Below are 25,034 nucleotides of genomic sequence, written 5' to 3'. Positions count from 1 at the left end.
TGGTCATGATTGTTTCCATAATATGGGCGAAAACATGCATTCTTTTATTTTTTTTATTTTTTACTTTTTTAGTTCCGGTCAGTCGATCTTCTTTCCAAACCAATGGTTTCTCAGTTAATATTCATTTTTGTGTTGAATCCTGATTATATTACCATGCCCTGCCTGTCGCATTTGGATTGGTCTATCTGAACCACGTGAGTGAACACAAATACACAGTAATGGTTTGTTTACATGCCCGTGAATATGAATAACAAGATTAACAACTCAAAGTATCGTTACTTTACAGCTCAAACGTAAATCATAATCAATCACAAAATAAAATGGAGCACTTGTGGGCCAAGTTGAGATATTTTTTCTGAAAATATCTCCGGATTTGCCAATTTTTTATAGCGCGACAGTGCGTCGCGTATTGCTCAGTTCTGGGGGCCCGGTTTTCATTCGCTCCTGAAATGTTCGCAAATTTTGACGGTTTTCTTCGGTTCCTTGATAATATAATGGAAATAAAAGACTCCGCTCTGAGGAAAGCCAAATTAACGGGCTCGGCAAGCCTCGCCCGTTAATTTTTGGCTTTCCTCTCGCCCTTGCCAATAAATAAACGTTAATGGTCAGCGTGTCGCCTGTTATTTCTATATCATCTGAATGCTGATGAACATAAATTTCATTTTCTTCGTCGTCGATCTCTGCTCCACAGAAACAGATAAAAAGGGGTTGATGCGAAGGTTTAAAAGAGACTTGGATGCGTGCGCTAACCAGACATGATAATTATTCCAGTTTTTTTGCCTATGGGATAGCTGTATAAGGAAAGTATGTGACAGGTGGACTAAGTACCGGATCAGAATTTTGAGCATCGTATCTAAAGCAACATGAAAACAGTTTTTTGGGTTGAGCAATGTTAAATATCTTAACCTCAGCCCAATCATCATTGTATTTATGTGAAGGGTTTTCAAGAGGAAAACAGAACATTCAATTTATGTGAAGGTTTTATATACAGCGGAAGTCTCTGGATTTGCAGTATCGTGCAAAGAAGCATCCCTTTTAATCCATAGAATATTGGCCTTTTAACAGCATCCGCTCTGAGTCTGTAGCATCTGAACTCGCTTAGCTGTATAGGCCTACTTTCATCTGTTCCCCGGAAGAGTGACCGCGAGTTGCGCAGAAGACTTTTCCACCAGACTTAATTGTGCGCAGCACAAAGAAAAAACGGCGTTTCGTTTACAGGAAATCACCCGTCACCTTTGTGGCTACCACCTTTCCTTTGTCGGTAAACCTTCCATTTTCACCACAGAATAATATACGACAGTGAGGACATTGTGTTGAGACACAAGTTACCGTATTTATGTTCCATTTCAATGGACACCTGTGTTCATTTCTTTCCTAATTATTACCGTCGCAAAATTCAATTGAATAGAACGTCATTTCGAGGGACAATCATAAATAAATAGAGTTGTGGGTCGTGAATGGCCACCAGTCACCTATAAACCTTTGGCTCTTCTTAATAACTCTGTCCAATTTCACACTCATGTTAGGAGTGAATGACAATTGTGCACACATAAACCTCAATCGAAGAGAGTCGTTTAACAGTAGTTCAATAATCACTTTGAAACGCAAAGTTTGTTTTAGCGCCGGTACACTGTCATACGTAAGAGTAGATTCGACATAAAATGCCCTTACTCATAATCCAATACGAGGCTGTGACTTTGACTGTGTGTACGCTGAGCATGTTTAATGTGTACATATTGTAAAGAAACATTCTTATAGCTTCTGTGAACAACATTTTGAGAGATTTTTTGTATAAAGAGGAGAGCAAACATTAGATGTGTTGCCTCAGAAAATAAGCTATTGAAATAGTGTGCTTTGAGTGTCGTCACTGAACCTTCTGCCCGAAGATCTGCCCGTGCACTAGAGACTTCTCAATGCATTATAGTTAGTCCGCTCATGTAATGTCACAGGGAAGACATTTGGAGACAGATACCTTATATTACTCAATACGTCGACAAAGTTGACGCCTTCACTCATGTTCTGTGAGTTGAACAATTGAGGTAATCCTCGTAAGTAGCCTTGTAGACCAATAAGAAAGTTTAAGTACGTTAGATGCATATTCTTCCCCATACAAGACAACCCAATTTGAGAAACATTTTTATGTGTACTAGGCAGATACATTGAGAATAAAGCATTTATGATACATTTCCCTTGTTGTCACGATGATCACGTTGCAATACCACACAGTATCCGTCTGTCCGTCTGTCTGTCTGTCTGTCTGTCTGTCTGTCTGTCTGTCTGTCTCTCTCTCTCTCTCTCTCTCTCTCTCTCTCTCTCTCTCTCTCTCTCTCTCTCTCTCTCTCTCTCTCTCTCTCTCTCTCTCTCTCTCTCTCTCTCTCTCTCTCTCTTAAAGCAAGTGACACATGTGATGTGTTTGGTTACCATTCTCAGAACAACTGTTCAATATGTGAGGCCTCAAATTGGGTAATGTTTTTTAGGAAAGTTCAATTTCCACAGTGAAAGGTATGAAAAATTTGTAATAAAATATGAATGCTACACTGATTTCAAAAAAAGTAGATTACTAACTCAGACAATGTCACGTGATCGACATCCGCTCGCATTGACTTTTCAGTGTAAAGAATGAAGCCCACGACCGCTCGACGCTATTGAGGTGTTGACAGATTGGGGAGGATTCATGGGTCACGGCGGAGCAGGGGTTACAATGTGAACTGGTGGTTAAACGATAAGTGATGAAATCACCGCTTTACCAATGTCTAATTCACAGTGACATATACTAGTAAATCGCGTAACACTGAATGAACCTACCACTGTGTTTTGGGGCGTGTTTGCTTCAGGTCTAAACGTCCAACCCCGAGATTAGACTGGTTTGGTCCAGAGAGGCACCTAACTATACTTGAAAGACACTTCCGCCGACAAGCCTCGGACCTCAACTCGTCTCTGTTATCGTTGAAAATCTCTATTGCAAGGTAAGTTTTTAAACTTTTGGCAACATCGAATTTCCGTAACACTGAGGCGCATAAAAGGGCAAACCGATAGGCTAAGGCTAATCCAAGTTCCTGGATGTGGATCCATATTTCTTGTTGAATGTCATGATACAGGAGTCTGGAATTCTGAGAATACACTGAAACCAGTGCACTGTTTTAAGAAGTCCATTGGAGACACGGATCAGTTGTCTTTAACGATGGTAGCATTTATTTTAACTGTCAGCCGAACATCGTAAAGGCCTGATATACAGGGCATACTGCGTAGGTATTATAATTCAGTGTGCATATTCAAAACAATACGGTCTGGCCCATTATCAATTTAAACTCTGTGTACCGTTTGCTGTACGGCCGGAAATCACATCGGTAGCTGCAAACTTGTGCCAGAGTTACAATGTCATTCACCGTTAAATGTTGCTGTACTTCTCCCCGCAATGTACGTACAGTTACCTTGACTTGCTCTGAAAAAAGTGATAGTGCAAGCCTTTTAATACAGTGAGCAGTTTTGAAGGTTGACTCACTTTGCTGACAAAACCTGCCTTAGAAAATTGGAAGTGCAGAGCTCCGAGAACGTGAACCCCTCCTAATTCATCGGTAAGTTGAAAGCTGCAGAAAGATTAAGGGGACACAGTCGTCGGAACTCTGCTCAAAGGTTGCCAGGGACCACTATGACCTACGTAAACACTGTATCCAGAGTACTTTGCGACTGATGAAACTTAAAACATGTTTGTCAACTATAAAAATATCGTAAAATTCAAATGTTGCTGCTATGCATGAAATACATTGTTTGTAAACAAGAAAGCCGCACACGCGCAGTTCCGACGACTGCCTCCCTTAAAGACACATAGAAGGATGGTATAGGGAATGGCTGGCCCTATTTCGTATATTCCTCTTTTTTGTTTTTCTTCGCCGATCGAAAACAAAATTGGGGTAAATACTAAACGTACTATAGCGCTATAACTGATCTAAACGAGATTTTAACTGATCTTAACTAGATAAATTTATAACAAGTTATGTCAACGAATATCACACGTCCGCTAGGTTGGAACATCATTTTGTTAAGGAATTTAAAAAGACACAACAAACAAGAGTTTATATGATATTGCCTTTAATGTGAGAGAACAATGCAAGGGTGCATTTCAGGGAAAAATCGTTCAAGTTTATGATGGCTGGACCAGCTCTGCAGCATCAAGAATTAAATGATTGTCCTCCTACAAGTAAGAAATTATTCACCTTCAGTTACTGTTATTGTTTCACATATTTAGATTTTACTGAGTCGTGCAAATATCAATTTCTGCCAGTGTACTCATAAAACGATACAGCGTAGTCTAAAAGGATTTTGTCCCAAGACCACGTCGTCAGTATCATGGTTTGCTTATGAGTAAGATAAAACGGGCGCTGCGACATTGCCAGTTGTATTCAAGTCGGGTGTAGTTAAGGTAGAATGCACCTCGGGAACAGATTTCAAACTTTATCAATTCTGTTCTGATATACCACTTATGGGGGTTCATTTTAAAGCTCTTGGCGAAAGAAAACTTTTTGTAGTCTTAGTTTTGCGAAAATTTTATTTTTCTCCATAGAGTTAACTTAGCGATGGCGGCCATTTTGAATTTCAAATATCTGTAAGTCTTGGATAATTTGTTTTCCTAGTACCAAATTTGCATGATGACCCCAAATTTTATTCTTGATATTTGACATAGAATGGTCGAAAGACTAATTGAGGAGAGTATGAGCACAGTTTAAGTTTTCAACTTTCAAAGCGCATATCACCTTAAAGAGGGCAACGCGTGCCCAGATGTTTGAAGTTCAAACAACCAATCCCCCTGAGCGATACTTACTCCGTACGTATCATTTCTCGAATAGTCGGTATGGAAGCGAATACAGACGAGTGTTTGCTCCCATCTGTACCTGAGGAGAAACACTTGTTTCTCAAAACAACTTGAAAAATCAAAAGTCAACTCAAGCACGATGCCAATGTGTAAACATGTTTAGCAATATGCTACATATCTGTTGGCTTTCAGGGTAACTTCATCCAGCTGCAGTCGTCACGAATTTTGCGTCCAATTTCTGTAAGCAAGCGCTTTCCATGGTCATATATCACCATGACTTATCATTTAGAACCCAGTTAGCTGTATTTCGCATCCCCCCCGAAAAGATGGTTTGAAATCAAATGCAACTTACGTAAAAATGGTTACTAACTGCGACCACATAACGTTTTTCAAATATTGACGACGAACTCACAACTTAGATCATAACAACTTGAATTTCGAGTTGGCCGAAGCAAATGTGTAAGGGCCTGGATTTAATCAACCAATCCACTAAAGATTGAAATAGTGACATATTACAAGACAATATGGCCTAATAACGGGAATCCAAAACATTTCTCCGAAGATTGGTGATATTTTTTTGGGCGGAGGGGGGGGGATAAGAAATTCAACATTTTCCTGAAGAGGATGCTGTATCTTCTATGCGGATAAGACGTACGTACAGAACGTTGGACAACAAATGTGGGCAACTCACTTCATCGTCGTCGGCGCACACCAGGCCATGCCCGGCAGAGCTAGCGTCGCCGTTCGATGAATGCGAAGTGGCCCTTTCCTGAATACGCACAATAAGCCTAACCAACCGTAACTGCCTAAACGTTACTCATTACCAAGAAGATGGTTGACAATTCTCGCCGCCATGCAGTGTACAGAGCATCTTGTCTCCAGTCGTGGGAATTCCGTGTAACGTGAACTGACAACAGTGGATCACTTTATCTGATACATCCAGCGGATCAAATGACGAGCAGGTACATCTGGCTTACTTGCCGAACAGTTACGAAATTCCATCCACACATAGCCTCGACGAAGCAAAATTTTTACATTTCTCAAATCAGCTTGTCATTGCCTTTTGAAAGCGTAATGAGCCTTTCAAAGTTCCAAATGAACTTGAACTTGGACGGCCTCCAAGTTGGAACACAATGCTCACGAAATGTGAGCGAAACTTGACAAGGCGACAGCTATAAGCTATACGATTCGAAAATGGTAGTTTAATCCAAGCAAAGACATTTCTCAGCAAGTAGCCATGCACCAGAGCACTGACTACGTGAAAGGGCCCAGGGCTTTTGTGTCAAAGGGTCAACCGGCAATACTGATTAGTTTAAACATCGCAGCATTTTGCACGGGCTTCAACGATCGCCCTTTTCAACTCATTTGTGCGATCTTTCGTTGTTCGGAAATAGTTGTCACCCTATTACTGATGACAATAGTCGATGGAAACGAGCATTGACCGAGAAAAGACACGGTAAACGCATCAGGAATTCGGAGTCAAGCGTCTGTATTTCTCTATACTTAATTGTCAGTGGCAGTGTACATAGCGGCGCCCTATTCGTCAAAGGTCACCTGTTAATTATTTCCGATCTAAAGGCTTTATTCTTGTCGGGAAATAAAACCGCTAGTGTTCATCGGCTGAGTTTACTTACCGTTCTCGGAAAGCGATTTGCGAAGCGTGAGACATTTCGACTCGGAAATTGTTGTATCGTCGGTGTTCGTAATTTAAGACCTGGCTCTGTAGTGTATTAATGACTCCGCGACAAGAATGCAGGTCACATCATTGTGGGACACCAATTTGGTTTAACGTCCACGAGACATTGGGAAGCTTACTGCCGAACACAGGCTGTGATAAATGTACTACGGATGCACTGAGCAGTATACTGTACGTGACATCGACAGCGCCCTCAAGTTTACAGGGAAAGTTTATTTGTGATTATTTTAATTTTAATACAAACGTAATTATCAGTCAGATTCGATTTTTTTACTCCTGATAGCAGTAATATTCAACCTTTTGCGTTTCCTTTTTGCTGTAAGTGGAGGGACTGTGCTGTAAGTAAGTAATGTTCTGCTGTTGTGACTGCGCCACTGTGACCGTGTTCTATGAGAGCAAAGTGACTGGCGATTTCTTCCGAGTTTGACCTGGAATTTGGTTCAGTTGCTTGAATTATGCTTGGTCGTGAACCGGGTTTCAGACAAAACACACTGTGTTATGTTAACGGTCCAAAATAACAACACCGCTAATTACGAAAATGGTGCACACGCGAGAAGCCGCTGAGCACGAGCAAACACACACAAAACAAACAAAAAACAAAAGTGTTGTAAGTTTGCAAGTTTACATCTGCATGTGTGAATTCGAAGGTTAACGGGTCGTTCATGTCGATAAGGTAGCGGTCAATGAGGAGACTCTTTCTTCGCCCCTGAAACCCCGGCTAATATTGACTGATGACATTACGTAATCTGTTAAAGACAGTGTTAATGTATCTATTTATCGCGGTGATAATTGGGGATGCTTAACTAGTCTTACAGTAGCAGATAATTGAGAGAACCTGCCAAACTGATCGGTTGCATTGCGGTTGCGTAAGCTGACTTCGTCATCCCTTCATCTCAAATCAAATCCCCTGCAAAATACGTCTTAGAATTCCTCGGCGTTGTCTGCACCAAGAATTGATTGGTCTTAGCGTTTGTCGAGTTGCTCGACAAGGACAATTGCATGCAAATTGGACGAAGACATTTTACCTACGCAAAATTTGCGAGACACAAGTTCAACTGAAGTACCTTTTTGCTGCAGGCGGCGATCGATCGACGAGATTTCAAGTGGCCAGTTTCCGTATTTAGCGGTTTTACTGTCACGCGGGTTGTATTTCTGACAAAGCTATTTGTCAGACTGTCACTTCACACACTGCGAGCGTAAAAATTCGTCGCCAAAGGCCAAGCAAAACATCTACAGTTAGACACAAGCATTCAGCCTGGGGTTGACAATTTCGATGTCTGAATGAAGGGTAAGTGCACCACTTTTGCTTGATTTCTGCGTCGGAGGTAAGGTCTCGCTTTTTTCGTTAATTTCGCTTGTGGCATGCCTTTACCACTTTGGGCTGTGCGTAGACCCTCGCTTAACTTGGATCACTGCAGTAGGTTGTACCATTGACCATGGTCGCTCTAACCTTCTCCGCCGAGCGAAAGTTGTCCGCTGACGCTAATCAAGCCGACAAATGCGAATTACTCCTACTTTCAGGGCAGATAAGGCAATAACTATCCCGATGGTCTGTCACTCAGCATTCAGCTGTAAATTGCATTTAAATTACTTTAAAATGTTGCTAGTAAGAATTTCATTTGATATAATGAAATACGCACAGCTCTCTCTCTCTCTCTCTCTCTCTCTCTCTCTCTCTCTCTCTCTCTCTCTCTCTCTCTCTCTGTCTCTGTATTAGTGTAAACCCAAAAAACAGTAAAAAACAACAACAATATTTTATATTTTAAACTGTAACCGCGAGTCGTTAAAAATTGTCCCATGTCTAGATTTGAAGAAACCAAACCTTTGTCGAGGCACAGCGGTTTTAAGTATCTTCCGCTACGGTGTAGACCTGGATGGATTTTGTTTGAAAGTTCAAGGTCATAATCGATAGTTTTATATTGACCATACTCGTAATATAGAGAAAATGTTACGTAAGATTCGATGAATGAATCAGTAAGATGCAAATGAAAACGAATTATGAATTGACCGTCTTTCACCCAGTGGTCAATGCAGCTTAAAGAACGCACAATGAACATTTGTTGACGGCTGGGTGCTTGTAGTAGTAATCTTCAAGTTTCTGTCACATCTGATCAGCTCCAAGTTCCCCTGAGGGTACCGTTGGCAAATACTGCTTGAACGCGATTGTATACTGTCGTTAATCCCATCTGATGACAGCGATACACTGGAGAGCCCAGTCTGTAGGATTGGTGCGGCCAACGGGCGTGTTCGTGGGTTAACGTCCAACTTCGGTATTTTCTGTTGATGAGTGACCACTTGGATATAAAATAAAATAAACCATAATATATTAATTTGGAAAAGTCTATAAACGTGAGTGACTCCATAATAAGGAGAACCATTAAAGCTGCAAAATCATACATACCCAGATTAGTTCCAAAGGTAAACTCTCTGTACAAATACACATGTGTATGGTATTTTCCTCTGCAAACTAATATAACGCAAAACAAGGTGAAATAAAAAATGAACTGTCCCTGGGACAAATTTATCCGTTTTAAGGGATGAGCAATTTGTTTCCTGAATCCGTGACAACGCGATATGGGCCACAACATTCAGTATTTAACCTGATTTCCCGCGCGAGTGCCGCAGCCTGCATTGACCTGCACTGAACTGGGTTAACGTACGTCGATTTGTGAGCAATAAAACTATACCGCTCACGTTTTTGTTGAGTAAGCTTTAATGGTTTTATATGCCCCCGGCCAGTAAATTGACACCAAGCCAACCCCACCACTTTGGGTTTCATTTTCCTAGTAAACTGGTTTAATCGTTCAACATTTTGTCAGACCACATTAACTTTCCAAGCATAAGCTTACTAGTGTGAGTAAACATAACTTGCGAGGAAAGTTGCTCATATTAAGGTAGTACGCGCCTCGAAAGTGAAAGACTTAAACTTCTGCTCGAATTTTCCTCAGGAATCTTTCAACCACTCACTTTCAAAATCAGGAATAAAACCGGGGGTCACCATGCAAGAGAAACACATTACCCAAAATTTACCGATATTTGAAATTCAAAATGGCCGTCATCGCTATGTTAACTCTATGGAGAAAAATAAAATTTTCGATTTTCGACGGACCTGTGAAATTCTTCTTATAGCAACAGCTTTAAAATGGGCCCCCACAAGTGGTAGATTAGAAAAATGTAACAGTTTGAGAGTCCGAATATCCCCGAGACGCATAAGTTCTACCTTAAGGGCATCAGCTACCGAATAGAGAGTCCGAAGTGTGAATTCAGCGAGGTTGTAAATAATAATTTGTACGTTGTATGAACAAATATCTGTAATTATGTCATACCAGTACACTGATAACGCAAATGCGGCGATTTGATTGGTCGAGACGCGAAAATAACCGTGGTATTCGCGATATACCACGGTTGGCACACCCGCGAGCTTTCGGCAAGAGCAAAAATCCTTTCAAGTTTTGACGTTCCATGCCAGAATTTCAATATACTGTTATGATATAATAGCAATAAATCAGACCAAGCGACGGTATACCAGTAGGTTTTGACCAGTTCACTTCGTATATGCACTCGCTATCGCTGGTGCATGTCTGTCGTGAACTGGTCAAAATCTCGTGGTATACCGTTGCTGTGCGTGCTTTATTGCTTAAATAAATAATTGATCACGTAAAATTATGAAAATACTCTGCTTTTTGGGACAACTCTGCTTTTCATACATATAACAATCCCCAAAGTATTGTTATGGTGACATGAATGCGAAATCCGCAAGGGTTTCATCACATAGAAAGACTGGGAACTGAAATATTTTATGTAATAATTCATTCGCTACGTAATATTCATGGAGAAAGCCACAATTCCATTTGAGTCAGTTATCCAAGTGCCCCGCTTTACCATTACAAAATCGTAACCAAATAAAGATTTTGACACGATTGCTCCTTGAATGTCAATGAGTTGATCAAACACTCTAATTAACGCAGATGACGGAAGGGCCAATATTTTAAATTCTCTACCATCGCTATTAATTATCGAGCAGGCCGTGTGTGTTGCATAATTACGTCGGTGGCTGTATTGAAATTTTACTGTTTAAGTTGATTTCATATAGAATACTGCTTAAAAACCCGACATTGAAGTACGCTTTGATATCCGCGTAAACACACTGGCGATGTTTAAAACCTACCGAAACCAGCGTGCGAAAGATTTTTAAACGTAAATATTCGACTTTTGCATCGAGTGCTCCCTGCGGCGGTATATCCGTTGCAACAGTTCCGGTGTGAGATGTTCCCTCAGTGGGTGATCATGAAATATGCTGCACGTATGATCTTTATATGAACAGGTTTTTTAATACTATGAATGGTAATGTATACGGGAAAGAAATCTGTAGGAGACAGAAAATTTTTATCAACCTGTAAATTTGAAGAAAAACATTCCCCAGAGAGGTTTCATCACCTTAGTGAAATTTTACCAATGTGTTGTCCGTTCGTTTATTCTCACATTCGACATTTTCCCAAGACCCTGTTCAACTCTTTCCGTCCAATGGAAATCTATATTTATTTATTAACATGAAAAAGACAAGAGAACTTTAACGGAAGAGTAATAAGTAACGCCAACAAGGAAGTCAAGTATCGATCTTTATGCGGGAAGAGATCAGTTGACATAATTTACGTTGAGTGTGGTATTAGATGACTTGGTCAACTGTCAGCTTCTCGTCTCTATCAGGGACGGACCATTATATCTTGGGAGGTGGGTTGGTCACAACCAGATTGTGAATTATTTTTTTACAATAAATTTTTGAATTATTTTAACCAAGTGAGTCATGATGTGCTAATTCTTTTACAATATTTTTGCGTTCTGATTTTTATTTTATTTATTTTGCAAACTAGTCTGAAGATTTTTTCCTAATTTTTTGCTCTGAATTTTTTTGTTTTTGACCACCCCAAGATTTAATGGTCCATCCCTTACGGGTGCAATCTAAGGGTTGGGGACGCAAGCTCGAGTGCAAAAGCTATTGTTGCGTCCATTTCTCTCGTCCACCTGCGAAAGATGTTCACCCGTACTGCGATGAAGGCCATATCCGAAGACAACGTTGAACGTCTGCGTGTCAAATGGCAATGCTACGTCAAATTAAAGCGGGCGACGTCTTGGGGATGCCACAGCCATTCATTATCAATCAGTTAAATGGATGGGTGTGCCCAGATAATTTACATGATGCAAGATAAAGCTGTATGTCCGATGATCAAAGTCTTCATTTTTTCCTTTCGCTGTGAAGTCCATTTTAAAGAAATTGGTGAAGTTTAACTTCGAGAGGCCATATGTATCGGAATCTATATATCTTCACCGCGGCGCTGTTATGATTAGCCATATTAAGGTCGAGCATCTGACGATTCCCACGTGCATGTAAAGTGGCTGTAAAACTCAGTCAATCCGCAGTCCAATTTGTGTATCCCATGGGAACCTCGGTTTTATTCCCTCACTTACATGGTAAATTAAATGTCGAGCTGTAAAGTACATGGACTGACAAATTGCCGCGTTGCACAACCCTGGTTTGGCGCCAATTACATTATTTCCTGGACCGTTCCATGGTGCGTGCAGGGGAGGGAAGGACGGCATCACAGGGGTGCACGGATGTCAGTGTGTGTAAGTCGGCAAATCTATGAACCAGAAAGCTTGCTGAATACACTTTATGGTAGAGACATGGTTCACTTAACATCGATGACTTTGGCCTTGAAACGGGTCGTCCTTGCTTTTACTGGGTGACTAGGTTATACGTGAAGAGGAACGTCCGACCGAAGATACCCGGATCTGGTGGAGGTGACAGTGTTACTTCTTGGAAATATTCCCATTGCTAGGTTTTCTCTCGTAGACGGTAGTTGGCGTTGCAAGGTGCCAAGACTGTCATACTTTCCAAATCTGCAAATTCAGAGAGAGATTCCTTTTGGTACATCAACCATCTCCACAAGTGAAGATAAAATAATTTGTCCCGATTATTTCGTAAGTAATGAACTTTCATTTCTTCTCAGTTTTGTTCCAAAAACGCTCCAAGTCAGTGTCTGTTTTAACCGACCACTCATGAGCAATCCTGTTTGCTCAACAGATTGAAATCACTGAGGTTGGCGAAACATAATTGCTTTGGCTTTCCTTCACATTTTACCCGCGTGTTTCGACAACTTCATGGTGCGCTCTTTAATGTATGTTCGTCAATAATATCAACGGTTTTAAATTTTCTCACCTTTTCCGCGAAGTCCAACTTTTATATTTAAAGTAAATCGACGTGTCAAAAGGTGCCAAAATTTCGACGTTGTTGGTCACTCTTACCAACACACTACAACGTATTCAGGGGAAACCGTCGATGGCTTTGCAGAAAAACATGTTGTTTCAACGATACTACCTCGAACCAGACGGATATCATGTCATAAATGACTGCATTACAATTTTTCGTTATATCTTTGGAAAACTACTCCGATGTTCCCAAATGCGAGGCTGTGTTCCGCAATTTCTATTCGTTCACTTATTGTACGAGTATGATCCATACGTGGTGAAACACGCCGGTAAGTACACAGCTCAATTTTTTTCACGGGGTTGCCTCTTGCCGTGATCGATTGGATTCCGGTGTGCGGTTAATGGAATAAAACAAACAACGTGCTTTGGTAATTTAATCATATCTAGGGCCCAGGTAATGCATGGATTGAATAACGTACGCAATTCAATTTACCAGGCTAGATAAACAAGTAACCCGAAGTCATTGAAAATCCACGCAACGGTATAATTTACACACCGGCAGTTTGCATTCTAATCCATTCAGCAAATATTTTCGTGGTTTTTTCTCTGTTATATCACAAAAATATTTCATTGACCGAAATCTGAGTTCCAATTCTGACTATTTCGATCTTTGGCGGTACGTTCGATTCTACAGTTATATTTCTGTATATAATCTCTATCAAGCGGTTGAAAATCCCGGACAGTTTCCTTTGTAGTTCAAGGGGCAGATTGTTTATCAGCTTTTTCTAGAAGCAAATTGACAATAGTGATTAAAACTTTCAACGGAAATCAAAAGACTAGCACCATGTCAATACTTAGTGTGAACAATCATTAATGCGAGAACCAGGGATTGAGGATTTCCCCTTTGAGTTTGCTTGCATTGAGTCAATATTCAGATTCCGAATCGTTATGCTGACCCATCAAAGCGTTTGACAGATGATACACAATATTCGTTAGATTTTGTCGACAGCGGTCGCTGGGGAAAAAACCTTGAAGACAGCAAACCATTGTAGATCAGTAATACCATAAAAAGAATTAAACTCTCATAGTTTATTTAGTTTTCTATTTTTGTCCCGATACGTATAGAATTCTTCCCACGATTGGGAAATTGTGATGAACGTCTGCTCTTCATCAGGTACTTGTCGCGATATACTCACCAGTTTCCAACCCGCTGCACAACAAAGTTTGATGTCCTTCGCGTCGCCTCGGGAGATGTGATGAATGCTTTGGGGATTGTGAAGTGTATTTAAGCCTAGAGATTGATGCAGAGGAATAATGAAGATTCAGTATTTAGTATGGTTCATTAATTGCCTGCCTCCCTATGGGACATGTTCGCACCATGATGGCGCTCCGACATGACAATTTGGCGATGCCATCTCTGCTGGAGCAGACAGTGTGATGAGTCTCCCTCATACAACAAGTTGTCAGACTTTAACGGTCTTTGCCTCCATCTAGTTTCGTTATGAAGGGATTTTCTCCTTCCAACAGAGTAGAGATCCGATTTACTGGTGGGGGGAGCGATTACCGCATTGTAGTAAAATTGAAAGAGGATTGATGATAATACGAAACGCTGAAAGGCTTACTGATAGAATGCAGACGACAGCGCAACGCACAGAAAATCGCAGATTTCGACAAGGGCGTATACAACTGAAGTAAAAAGACAAACAGATAGATAAATACAGGCGTTGCAAAGGAAAGACGTGATATAAATACAGGCGTTGCAAAGGAAAGACGTGATAAGCGGATAACAAAAAGAAGGGTGTGCCGGTTTAAGAGAATGAATAAATAATGCGAAAACAATACAGTATTGTTGTAACGGTAATATTCAAATGCTGTATACTGAGCAGATCTTTTTTTCTGGACGGTGCATTGTACGGTTGAGCCCATGCTCACAGATGATGTCGTTCACGATGGAATACAGTTGCTAGCATTGCACAGGTGACGGTATTTGAGGGGAAAATAGTAATTTTCAGCTTAGTGATGCACAGTTCAAATCCTGAAAGTGTTGTGTGATATTCCAGATATTACACGATCATGAATAGTCGAGCTTTCAGCGCAGTCAATGATGCAACTCACATCAACACCCTACCCCTTCCCGAGGAGAATTCGTAGACTGTTCACATCGTACTTTGCATGGGCTTTTTCTCGGTTTGTCGAGTTGGCGCTGACGAGACGTTCCTGTCGCCAACATGGCACTTTAAAGGGAGGCAGTCGTCGGAACTGCGCTCAAAGGTCACTAGGTACCCCTATGACCGATGTAAAAATTGAATCCGAGGTACGGTGGCGATTTATGAAAGTTAAAACATGTTTGTCATAATGTACATTGTCAATTTTAAATGTTGCAACTATGTTGATATTATGCACGTATATATAGTGCATGAAATACATTGTTTGTAAACAAGAAAGCCGCACGTGCGCAGTTCCGACGACCGCCTCCCTTAAGGAGTGAAGTATCTCTGCTTTGCCGTTCTAATCTGTTTGTCATTGTTTTCGTTCTGTATGTCAAACAGTTTCTTGTTCCTCTATCATTTCCGGAAGTAATGCCTCGTTCTAACTTGTCAACACAGCCTGTATAATAACATGCTGTGTCAAATTTATATTCTTGTCGGAAAATCGTAGAACATTGGAAAATTTGTTTTTCTTGGCAATGCTAATACTTTGAAGTTCATCATGTTTTAGGGACATGAATTAAAAAAAACATACAACTGACACTAAAATCTGTTTTATATTGTCAAAAGTTACTGCTATTGTCCGAATACTTTATATAAGTATTCATCAAAATTAAGGATGGAAATTTTAAACTAAGTCACCCGTGCTGACACGAGGCAATACTCCCGTCATAAATTCTTGAACTCTAGAATAACGCGATATTTTTCGTAAAAATAATACAGCACGAATTTTATGCCTCAATAATATCTCATGGACAGTTCCATTGTCGGTAGCATTTTAAAAAGAAGATAACTGGAGAGTAGTAAATCATAAGTTCAAATGGTTAAAATTTTGAAGTTAAAAATGGCGACACATTCTGTTCACTGCATTAGACCAATAATATTCATATGCATTGTATAACTGCAACAGACGCTTGGAATATCCCCATGGCGCCCCTTTTTATTAGATTTAATTTAAGGTAATTATCGAGCCACCGCAACGGACGCATACTAATGCTATCTGTGTTTTTTATAAACATGGCCTTGATGAACCGATCTGTGACTTAGCTAACGAAAGCGTGACTACAGAATAGGTAGATACGACTCCAGGGCGTTGACTTGTCTTACAGGATTGTGCGAACAGCGAATTGGCGGTATCCGGATCGATTTTGATTTGTCGGAGTGTGTGACTATTAAGTTGTGTGGATACCAGTTCAACCGTGCATGTTTTGACTTCCTTTTTATGAAAATGCTTTATTTTAAGAGTGGGCCGTAAGAGTGGCAACTGTTCGAAATGCGCAAAAATTTCGATTTTTGTCATTTGCAGAAAGAACCCCCGATGTGAGGCATATTACGTCCTAAAGGATTGCTCAAACAGGACGTGTTTACACATGTATCAAAACTAAAAAAGGAATCTTTGAGAGATATAAATGGTATATGAAAACTCGGTATGTAGTGCATACAAAGTGTTTCACATCCGTTCTCTCGTCAGACATCCGTCTTTTCAATCCGTCATTAACTTGAAATGTTTTATTTAATGGAGCATACTGCGGCTGTACTTAAGGAGTTTTTTCTCGATGATTTCCTGTGTCCAATTACAATGCATTAGTGCAGCGAGCCAGCCAACGTGACTGCCTGCACTGAACACTCTCTCTCTCGGTAGCGACAGAGCCTCGGCCGCTGGATAACCTTTGACCCGATCTCTGATTTCCATCGGCTTAAAGAGACGGCGCGCACTCGCTAGTGATCGCTTGGATGTCACAACAGTTGCACGCGTGCAGAGAGCTGTATCCGGATAATGATAACACTGATCGATATTTGTGCATACTGACACAAACTCCTGTATCGGATTCTTGGACCAGCGCACACCTGGAACTAACTGTAACTCTGTCAGAGAGCCTTTAATAGTTCGTCACTGCTTCAACCGTTTAGGCGAATGATTTAATACGCTCCGATCGACTTCAGCGGTTTCCTCAAGCAATCTTTAGAGTTCGCATGTTTGACTGCGCTGTGCAATTCCCATGGAAATATTCTCGTAATTGAATTGATGGTAGCCAAATTAGGGGTAAGTGTATTTGTTTTTTGACTCGTTTTCCGACGTTTGCGAGATAAACGATTCGTCGTACCTACGCTACGGCGTAGCGATCTCGTGTCAACCGCAGTCAGTCAGCACACTTGCGCAGTGCCAGAAAAGCGCCGCACTCCAAAACAAGCAATACACACTTCATGTTGAACCCACAAGTTTGCTCGCTTAATAGTCTATTAATTAGCAGTGTATACAACAACTACACCCTCTCTTCACACAAACAAGTGCGATATGTTTCGGAATATAGGGAAATTTGGTTTGAGTCGACAATTTTTCCTGCACGCTTTTATGCGTATCAACCGATCAACTTTCGTCCAGTAGTCTCGAGCTTTCGATGTCATATACGTCCATTGACTATGATCGATACACCAGCCATAACCTGGCAAACGTGATTTAATTAAGAGGCAAGTAATTGAATCGAATCGCCCTGCGAAATACATAACTCTCCGAACTGCATTCGCTGAATGCAAAATTCGTGCTTAGCCACGCGAACAAATACTTGCGTAATGTTTACGGAGGACTAAATCAATGCCGCGAGGTGGAGCCTCCCTTTTAAAAAAGGCGCAATTTACAAAATATTGCGCTTTTTTCTGCCGTCGCGTACGTCAAAAGACCGAGCAGATTGTGTACATTGACATAAAGTTACTATTTGCCCATCGTCTGGGTCAAAGAGTTTAAAGACCCAATGATTCGAAAATTGTGTTTCCCACTTGAGTAATTAGGGCGGTCTTCAAGTTCCTCATTATGGTCGTTTCTGTTGTACGACCGAGCGCTGTTATTTTCCGCAACCGGATTCGAAATACCGATCAAATTAAGTCCATATTCATGCAAAGCAATTTCAGTCGGCAGGATACAGAAAAGGGTAAAGACATCCAGAAAATAAGTTTCGATCGGTCTTTGTAGGTGTGCTCCGCTGCGAGGCGTTGGGCGTAAAATCGTTCGGCGCGTGTCATAGATAACATCATACGCCAATTTAGGGCCATTACGCACCGACGCGAGCGCGCATTTCCCTAACTTGAAAGCTGGGTTGTTGGCAGGCAAACGCTGCTCTTCACGTAATGCACGTTTCGCACCAAGTTTACTGCAAAACATGTGCGGACAATTTAGTCGTTTTAGAGGCGATGCACCGATAAATTATGGCGCTCAACGGTCTGCATATTTTGACAGGACAAATCGCTCACAGTAGCGGTTTCAGGAATTCAAAGCGATGAATACTTAACGCCGCATTGACGCAGTTCGGTATGGGATCGTGTTAACACCGGAACAGCTGGGCGTCGTCTCATCTCTCAAAACACATACATCTTCTGGCAGAAGCGTCAGAGTGATATTTTTAAAATTTTGATAGAACCTACTTTTTTGTCTGGTGACGTATGTATCAGATGCCGTCGTGTTGTAGCCGGAGCAGCGCCTCTTACTAAATAAATCAATTTCGACCATTTTTACCCGGACACCACAACTTTTGGGTCATGGTGACTCCGTAAAACGCACAATACCGCCACCAAGTAAAAAAACATTCACAAGACTTTTGCCAGGGACGATATCATAGCAAGGGATTGTCTGGTACCAAAATAGGGAGGGAGTCGATGTAGTTTCTCTGCAGTACAGGGACTAAAATAAAAGCGCATGTTTGTCCTACACGATCGGTCGACGGGCGGTTGTAATTGTTTACAAGCTGATGTGTAACAGGATAAAGATTCGAACACATCGTTTGCTGTCATAACTAGCTAAATTTTGGAAATTTGTATTAGTCTAGTTTGACCATAAACACGCGGTCATATTTTGATGATTTTGAATTTCAGGGCCATGTATTAGCCATCTTTGGTAGAATATATGGCACGTGCAGAAGACATCGTGAATCTAAAAGTCTCTCTTCGGGTCTTGGATCGAATTTATTTAATTTTACATGAACTCAATTCACCATTAACAGGCGAAAGTTTTATTACACGATGAGATAATCTTTACCAATGGGCGAAGGAAGCAAAAAGGAGCAATACAGTGCCATGCTGAAGGGCACGACACCATCCCTCGAGTCTCAAGCTGACCATCACCCAACAGTGAGTTTGATATGTTACGCGTTATCCATCACTGCACCACAAACGAAAGCGCGTTATGGTGGAACGATTGATATGCTAGTGAAGCTCTACCACTTTTCTATCAGCCGAGGAAACGAACAAGATAAAACAGTAAAGTTTACAAAACGCAGCCTAGATCAGTTGTCTGCCGCGACATCAAAGATGTAATCGTACAGCGACTACACTGGCAACCATCGCGTAACGCACGGCAAGTTCTTCCTCGAACACACCGAACCCCGTTTAATTTAATTAAAACTGGGGAACTGTGAGCACGCATCGGAGTATGTCTCCATTAATCTCTTTGTCAGGCCAAGCTTTAAAACATCCACTCAGGGTATCCGCCATTTCCGATCCATCTCCGTCCCGTAATACATCCAATTTGCTGAGTATTCAAGTGTGTAAACAATCACAGCCTTCAATCAAGGCGAAAGCGTTCTCTTTAATCAACGGTGAAGCGGGCGAAGGATGAAGTCGGCTGTCATGTCGTGCCGAGAATTTCACATCCCGATCTCAAGGTCGCTGGTGAATCCTAGCTGTGAGACAAATGTCAAATATTGATGTCGAAAAAACCTCGAAATCTTTGAAAGCCGCACAAAACGTTTTAATGAAGCTATTCAAGGTTACAATTGACAGCATTGAAAAAAAATCAAAATGTAACTGATCGCTCAAATTGCGAACGGGATTTGAATTTCCGAACGACTTCATATTTTCCAAGTTGGACACGGTAGCAAATTTTAAATTAAACAAAAAATTTGCCGTCCGCCATCGATTATGATAGTCCCACCGCCACAATGGATAAACGTTACGACTAGGTTATGACAAGCATCGTATTTGCAGTGGGTCACCATGATTGTGTGTGCGACTTAATTATGTGCTGGTTGTCCACACAAATTGTCACGTTTACTCAGTGATTACACAGATATTGATGTATAGGTTGCTTTTGACTGCGAAAATCGATCATTTTAGTCGAAGATTGAATATAAAAACACAAGCGCCTAATACGCGACATTGTTCGTGTGTGAAAGGTTGACATTAGAAGGGTTCAGCTACAATCGTATAATTTGTCTTGTTTGGGTGAACTTTTGGACTCATCTCACTTCACGTTTCATTTTCATTTGGTAAGATGTATGTTGTTCATTGTTATCAGAGTTCAGAAATATTGAAATTTTAACATGGCAAACGGAAACAGCCAATGGATATGTAAGAAAGTTCGTTAAAGCCTAAACCTGAAGTTTGGTGGTTCCGTAGTTCCTGGACACAGTGCACCTTAATGGAATTTATACACTTCGTCCATCCTATCAGTAGAATAGAAGTTTTGTAAACGTTCATGAAACATTAATTGTTCATTTAGTTTCCCTTTACGTGTGTCAGTTTCAATAGAGTGTCGAGAGCGATTATCATAAATGCAGAAAAACTATGAGAGACAGCCACGATGTATACACATAAGTACATCTAGATATATAACAGTGCATACATACATACATACATACATACATACATACATACATACATACATACATACATACATACATACATACATACATACATACATACACATACATACATACATACATACATACATACATACATGCATGCATGCATGCATGCATGCATGCATGCATGCATGCGCCTGCCTGCCTATCTACCTAGACCTAGCTACCTACCTACCTACCTAGACCTACCTAACTACCTACATACGACAGACAGACAGGTATACCATATATTGTTTCATATTTGGGATTCAAGTTGGTGACGTCATAAGAAAATGCAGACAGTATATCTCCACAGATTCCGTACCATCCAGGTCTAAAACGTTCGTCGTAATAAGTTTTTGAGTTTTGAAACTGAGAAGATTCTAAACTTGCATTGACAAAGACTCGAAAATGTGATAAATGCGGAAATGTTCAGACCGTCATATGTCCGAAATGAATCAGTCAGCGAACATTCGCCAGAAGGTTCTCGCCAAGCAATGCATTAAGTGCAACCATTTTTAATGTCCTTGTTCCCAATGAAAACAGTGTCATTAATTCCATATGTTTTGATCGGAGTTGCCATGAATTATTCATCCACTCCAAAGTGCTTGATCAGTTCACGTCTACTTAATATCGGGTAATGTATCAAGTAACGGTCGCCATTAATATTACAACGTTGAAAGTTGGCGATTGAAATGTGATCGAAAGTTTTTACACGCATGCACATAATTAGTGTAGTCGTGGACAAAAATATGAATGCCCATAGTGCATGGCTAGTACGGAAGATTCAGCTGTTATTTTATTATTGTTTACTTATTGCCTTGGAAGGCGTCACCGTAGTAACCATTTCTGGATATTATTTTGTAACCGAAAGATGTTAACGATCTTGATGAGCATTTCTGTCATCAACCTGATATGCTAATGAGCTTTGAATTATCCACTGACCACAAAACTGCTGTACTAACGGTACAGCAAGTCGTATTTCACATTTTTTTTTATTTCAAACACTATGTGAGCTAATGGTTTGCTTTCAGGTAGAATGAAGGTCTTGGTAGAATGCGTATTTCCTTTTCAAACACACTTGGATTTTCCCAACACTGTGTCGATCTGCTGCTTGTGTTGACTGATTTTGTCTTGTGTTTTGAACTCGATAAATTATTTTCTATTGGCTTAAACACTTGGTTAACTGTCATTTTGAAATTTTCCAATATCGGTAAATGTGAGGTATTTCGTTTCTTTTTAATTTTGCTCACTGGGGGCACCTGATATTCTTCTTGATTTTGAAAGAGGGTAGTTAGAAGTTTCCCGGAGAAGGGCAAAAGCAACCATTTTAAAACTTTTCAGTTTCGTGTCTCTTACTGAGTACTGAAGGTATTTTATTTCCTCGTTAAATTAAAAGCCAGCAAAACCCAGCGATTTGGTCCCTCGAAGCCGACGGCTGAACTTATGTCAAGTGCTTTTCGTTTAACTAGAATATAATATTGTAACTAGAAATTTGTCTTTCGTTTTCAGAGCTATGATAAAATAGGAAAGAAATGAATCTGCGTCGGTTGCTATGGTTATCGGTGTTCTTTATAACAATTTCCTGTTTCGAGCGATCGGATTCGCAGAGCTCTGATCCAGCAGACGGTGAGTACATTTTCTGTACCTCCTCAATGAAACGCTGTCGCCACGGTGTCCCTCTGATTATTTAGAATTCCAACCTGTTCACCCCAATTTCTTGTAAATAGGCCCACAATCACCATTGATAACAATGGGTATGGGCCAAACCATGGTGGTTAAAGGATTAAAGAAGCTGTTGAGGACAGGTGTCGGTTCGCCGACAGGCATGTTCGGTGATAATATAACGGCGACGGTTTAGTGCGCTTTGCTGCATGACATGAAAGCTTTGGTTTGCGCCGCTGGTACAGATATTTTAACTTCTAGATTTTTTACAATTGTTCATTAATATACCACTTGTGGGGGCTCCTTTTAAAGCTCTTGAAGTAAGAAAACTTTTTACATTCTTAGTTCGTCGAAAATCGAAAATTTTATTTTCCCCAAAGAGTTAACACGCGAAAGGTGACCATTTTAATTTCAAATATCGGTAAAATTGTCAGGTAATTTGTTTCTCTAGTGCCAAAATTTGCATGTTTACCCCTGCTTGTTATTATTGATTTGGTAAGAGAATGATTGAAAGTTTCAATTAGGAAAAGTCGAGCAAAAGTTTAAGTTTGTCAATTTAACATTAACTTATTAAGAATATGCAAAACAGCATAATGACTGACGAACCTGTCAGCTAGGGCATCGACCCAACCTTGCAAGTCATACATTTTCACTCATATGCTGAGGCACGTCACTTAAGTGCTGAAAAGAGAGGTCGTATGCAGATCACAATATCATAGCCAGAATGGAATTATATATGCGCGCAGGTGAATTTTCGTTGTTCTAGCTAGGAATTTTTTAGTCCTGTTTAGCATGATGCATGCAAATACTGACTTGAGATTAGAAGCTTGGCATGCAGTCCGAGTGATTCATCGCACAGGTAAACCCATCACGCTGTGTGTTTCCCGTATCCATAATTAACACATATTCGTACAGTTAGACTAAGGGCCTTCCACTTGCCGACAACTCAGTCCTTGATAATATGTACAAGGAGAACTTAAAGGTCCGTTCTTCAAACCATATCTTGCGTAGTAGAAACTGTAGTATCGGTCTATCGCTGTTTTTATCTCATTTTTCATCTAACTGAAAACTCTCATTTAACCTGAGATTAATTTTCCTGGAGCGAGAAATTCTCTTACATTTTGACTGTCCCATGTGTCTGCATTTGACAGCGAATGGATACTCGCGAATGGAATTAGCTGCATGCTTGTTAGCGATTTTGGATTTCATTGCAATCAGCGGGTTTTTAATTTAGCTGAAAGACATCTTGACCATAGTAAATATGGGAAAAGTTTAAATTGGCAGCATCTTGAGCTATATATAGTAAATTAGATAAAACAAGCTAAACAGACTTGTTTTACAGTATATGAAGGTACTGACACCGAGACTATATTTTCTTGAAGTTTCAAAATTCCAACGTGACTCGCTATTCTAACCTACTGACATACCCATCGGTCCTTTCACCGAACGGGTGTTGTTTTGTAACCAATCATGTCAATTCTAACAAAGCTAAAATTCGACTCGTCACGTGAATAACATAGCAAACAGATAACGGACTTCATTGGTGTGTGCACTTGACAGTGCGTATAGTCACTCGTGTGGTTACACAAATGAAGTCGTACAGCTTTTCGAGAAAGAGCTGGACGATATCAATTCCTGTTTATGGAAAAAAACCAAAAGTAACGTGATCAACTATCCCTGCATGTTTTGTGTAATTCCTTGGAATAATTTGGTTTGCATTTTATGCCATGGCGAGTAATGATTTGAATAATGATTGAGCAAGCCCTCACTCCGATACGTTTTCTGCATGCTAATATCTTTGAACATATTAATTCTTCCGTGATACTCAGCGATTGCAGAGCCTTGCGAGTGAACAACAGTTGCCACTTTCGTGCAAATACTGTTTGTACAACGAGTGAGACTTATCGTTCGGGTCACGGACTGCAGGTGAACGATTGCACGCAAGGAAATATACGTGACATCGACAATGTTTTCACCTGGGATATTCATCCTCTTCATAAATCGAAATATAACAACAAACACGACTTATTCTTCATACGTTTACATCTGAATCCTATAGTCATTTCTAAGTCCATCACATAAAAACCCTACACAGCAGGTACCGCGACAGTGTTAAAGTGCATCTTTTAGCGATTAAACTGGTAATACGCGACGTGGATGCGCACATTCAATGTTGCAAACTTTGAGTTAGATCAACCGGATGAGGAGTCGAGAGAAAAATGAAAGAGTGCGACAAGGGCAGACAAAGAACGGTTTATTAAAAAGTCAGACACCTGAGGAACAGTTACTGTAGTATTCTGCTCTCAAAGTTTGAATAATGTACAGATATATTTAAAAGGATTCGTACAAGCTCGAAGCAAATTACATACTGACTCGTGCCCTGGCCTACGTGCTGTGTTACCACAATTCATTTGGCGTTTCAAATGTCGTTTGACTGGACTGAAATTCATTAGTCGGGAGTGACAATATATAACACTCAAGGAGAGTTTATATTGCCCACTCACCCATCCGTGATATGTGACCAAAAATCGACTTTTGCGAGGAGACCTGCTGTCGGATTAGCCAAATTGGAATTTGCCAAATTGCAAATTTCGCGATACTGCCGACGCACTGGCTCCTACCGCCCTCAAATCTGACAACATCACTTATTAAGGTGGTATGTGCTTCCAAAGTGAAAAACTCCAATTTTGCCCAGACTTCCCTCGATGAAACTTTCTCTTACAAGATAAAGTATAAAAAGCAAGGGTCACGTGCAAGATTGGTACTAAAAGAGAAAAAAATACCGATATTTTCAAATTCAATACGATCACTTTAATTCCTGTGTGAACTCTATGGGGAAA

At 40.5% G+C, this 25,034-nt stretch overlaps 2 protein-coding genes across 8 annotated transcripts in view; one reads left to right on the top strand and one right to left on the bottom strand.

The window, feature by feature from the left end:
- Positions 1–25,034, bottom strand: part of LOC139143798 (multiple epidermal growth factor-like domains protein 6) — a 435,859-nt gene that overhangs the window by 21,574 nt on the left and 389,251 nt on the right. The gene's annotated exons all lie outside the window — the stretch shown is intronic.
- Positions 11,923–25,034, top strand: part of LOC139143793 (acetylcholinesterase collagenic tail peptide-like) — a 41,631-nt gene continuing 28,519 nt past the window's right edge. For 2 of the 7 annotated variants that reach the window (XM_070714348.1, XM_070714351.1), the window contains exons 1-2: positions 16,631–16,964; positions 22,042–22,158. In XM_070714348.1, the coding sequence (XP_070570449.1) occupies positions 22,065–22,158 (94 nt within the window). In that variant the 5' untranslated portion in view covers positions 16,631–16,964; positions 22,042–22,064. Of the gene's footprint in view, positions 12,486–16,503; positions 16,965–22,041; positions 22,159–25,034 lie in introns of those variants that run through there. The other 5 variants (XM_070714347.1, XM_070714349.1, XM_070714352.1 and 2 more) reach the window with 5 other exon arrangements.

The sequence above is a fragment of the Ptychodera flava genome, chromosome 11 (assembly GCF_041260155.1).
Source record: "Ptychodera flava strain L36383 chromosome 11, AS_Pfla_20210202, whole genome shotgun sequence".
Lineage (NCBI taxonomy): Eukaryota > Metazoa > Hemichordata > Enteropneusta > Ptychoderidae > Ptychodera > Ptychodera flava.
This window is presented reverse-complemented; position numbering and strand designations above follow the sequence as displayed.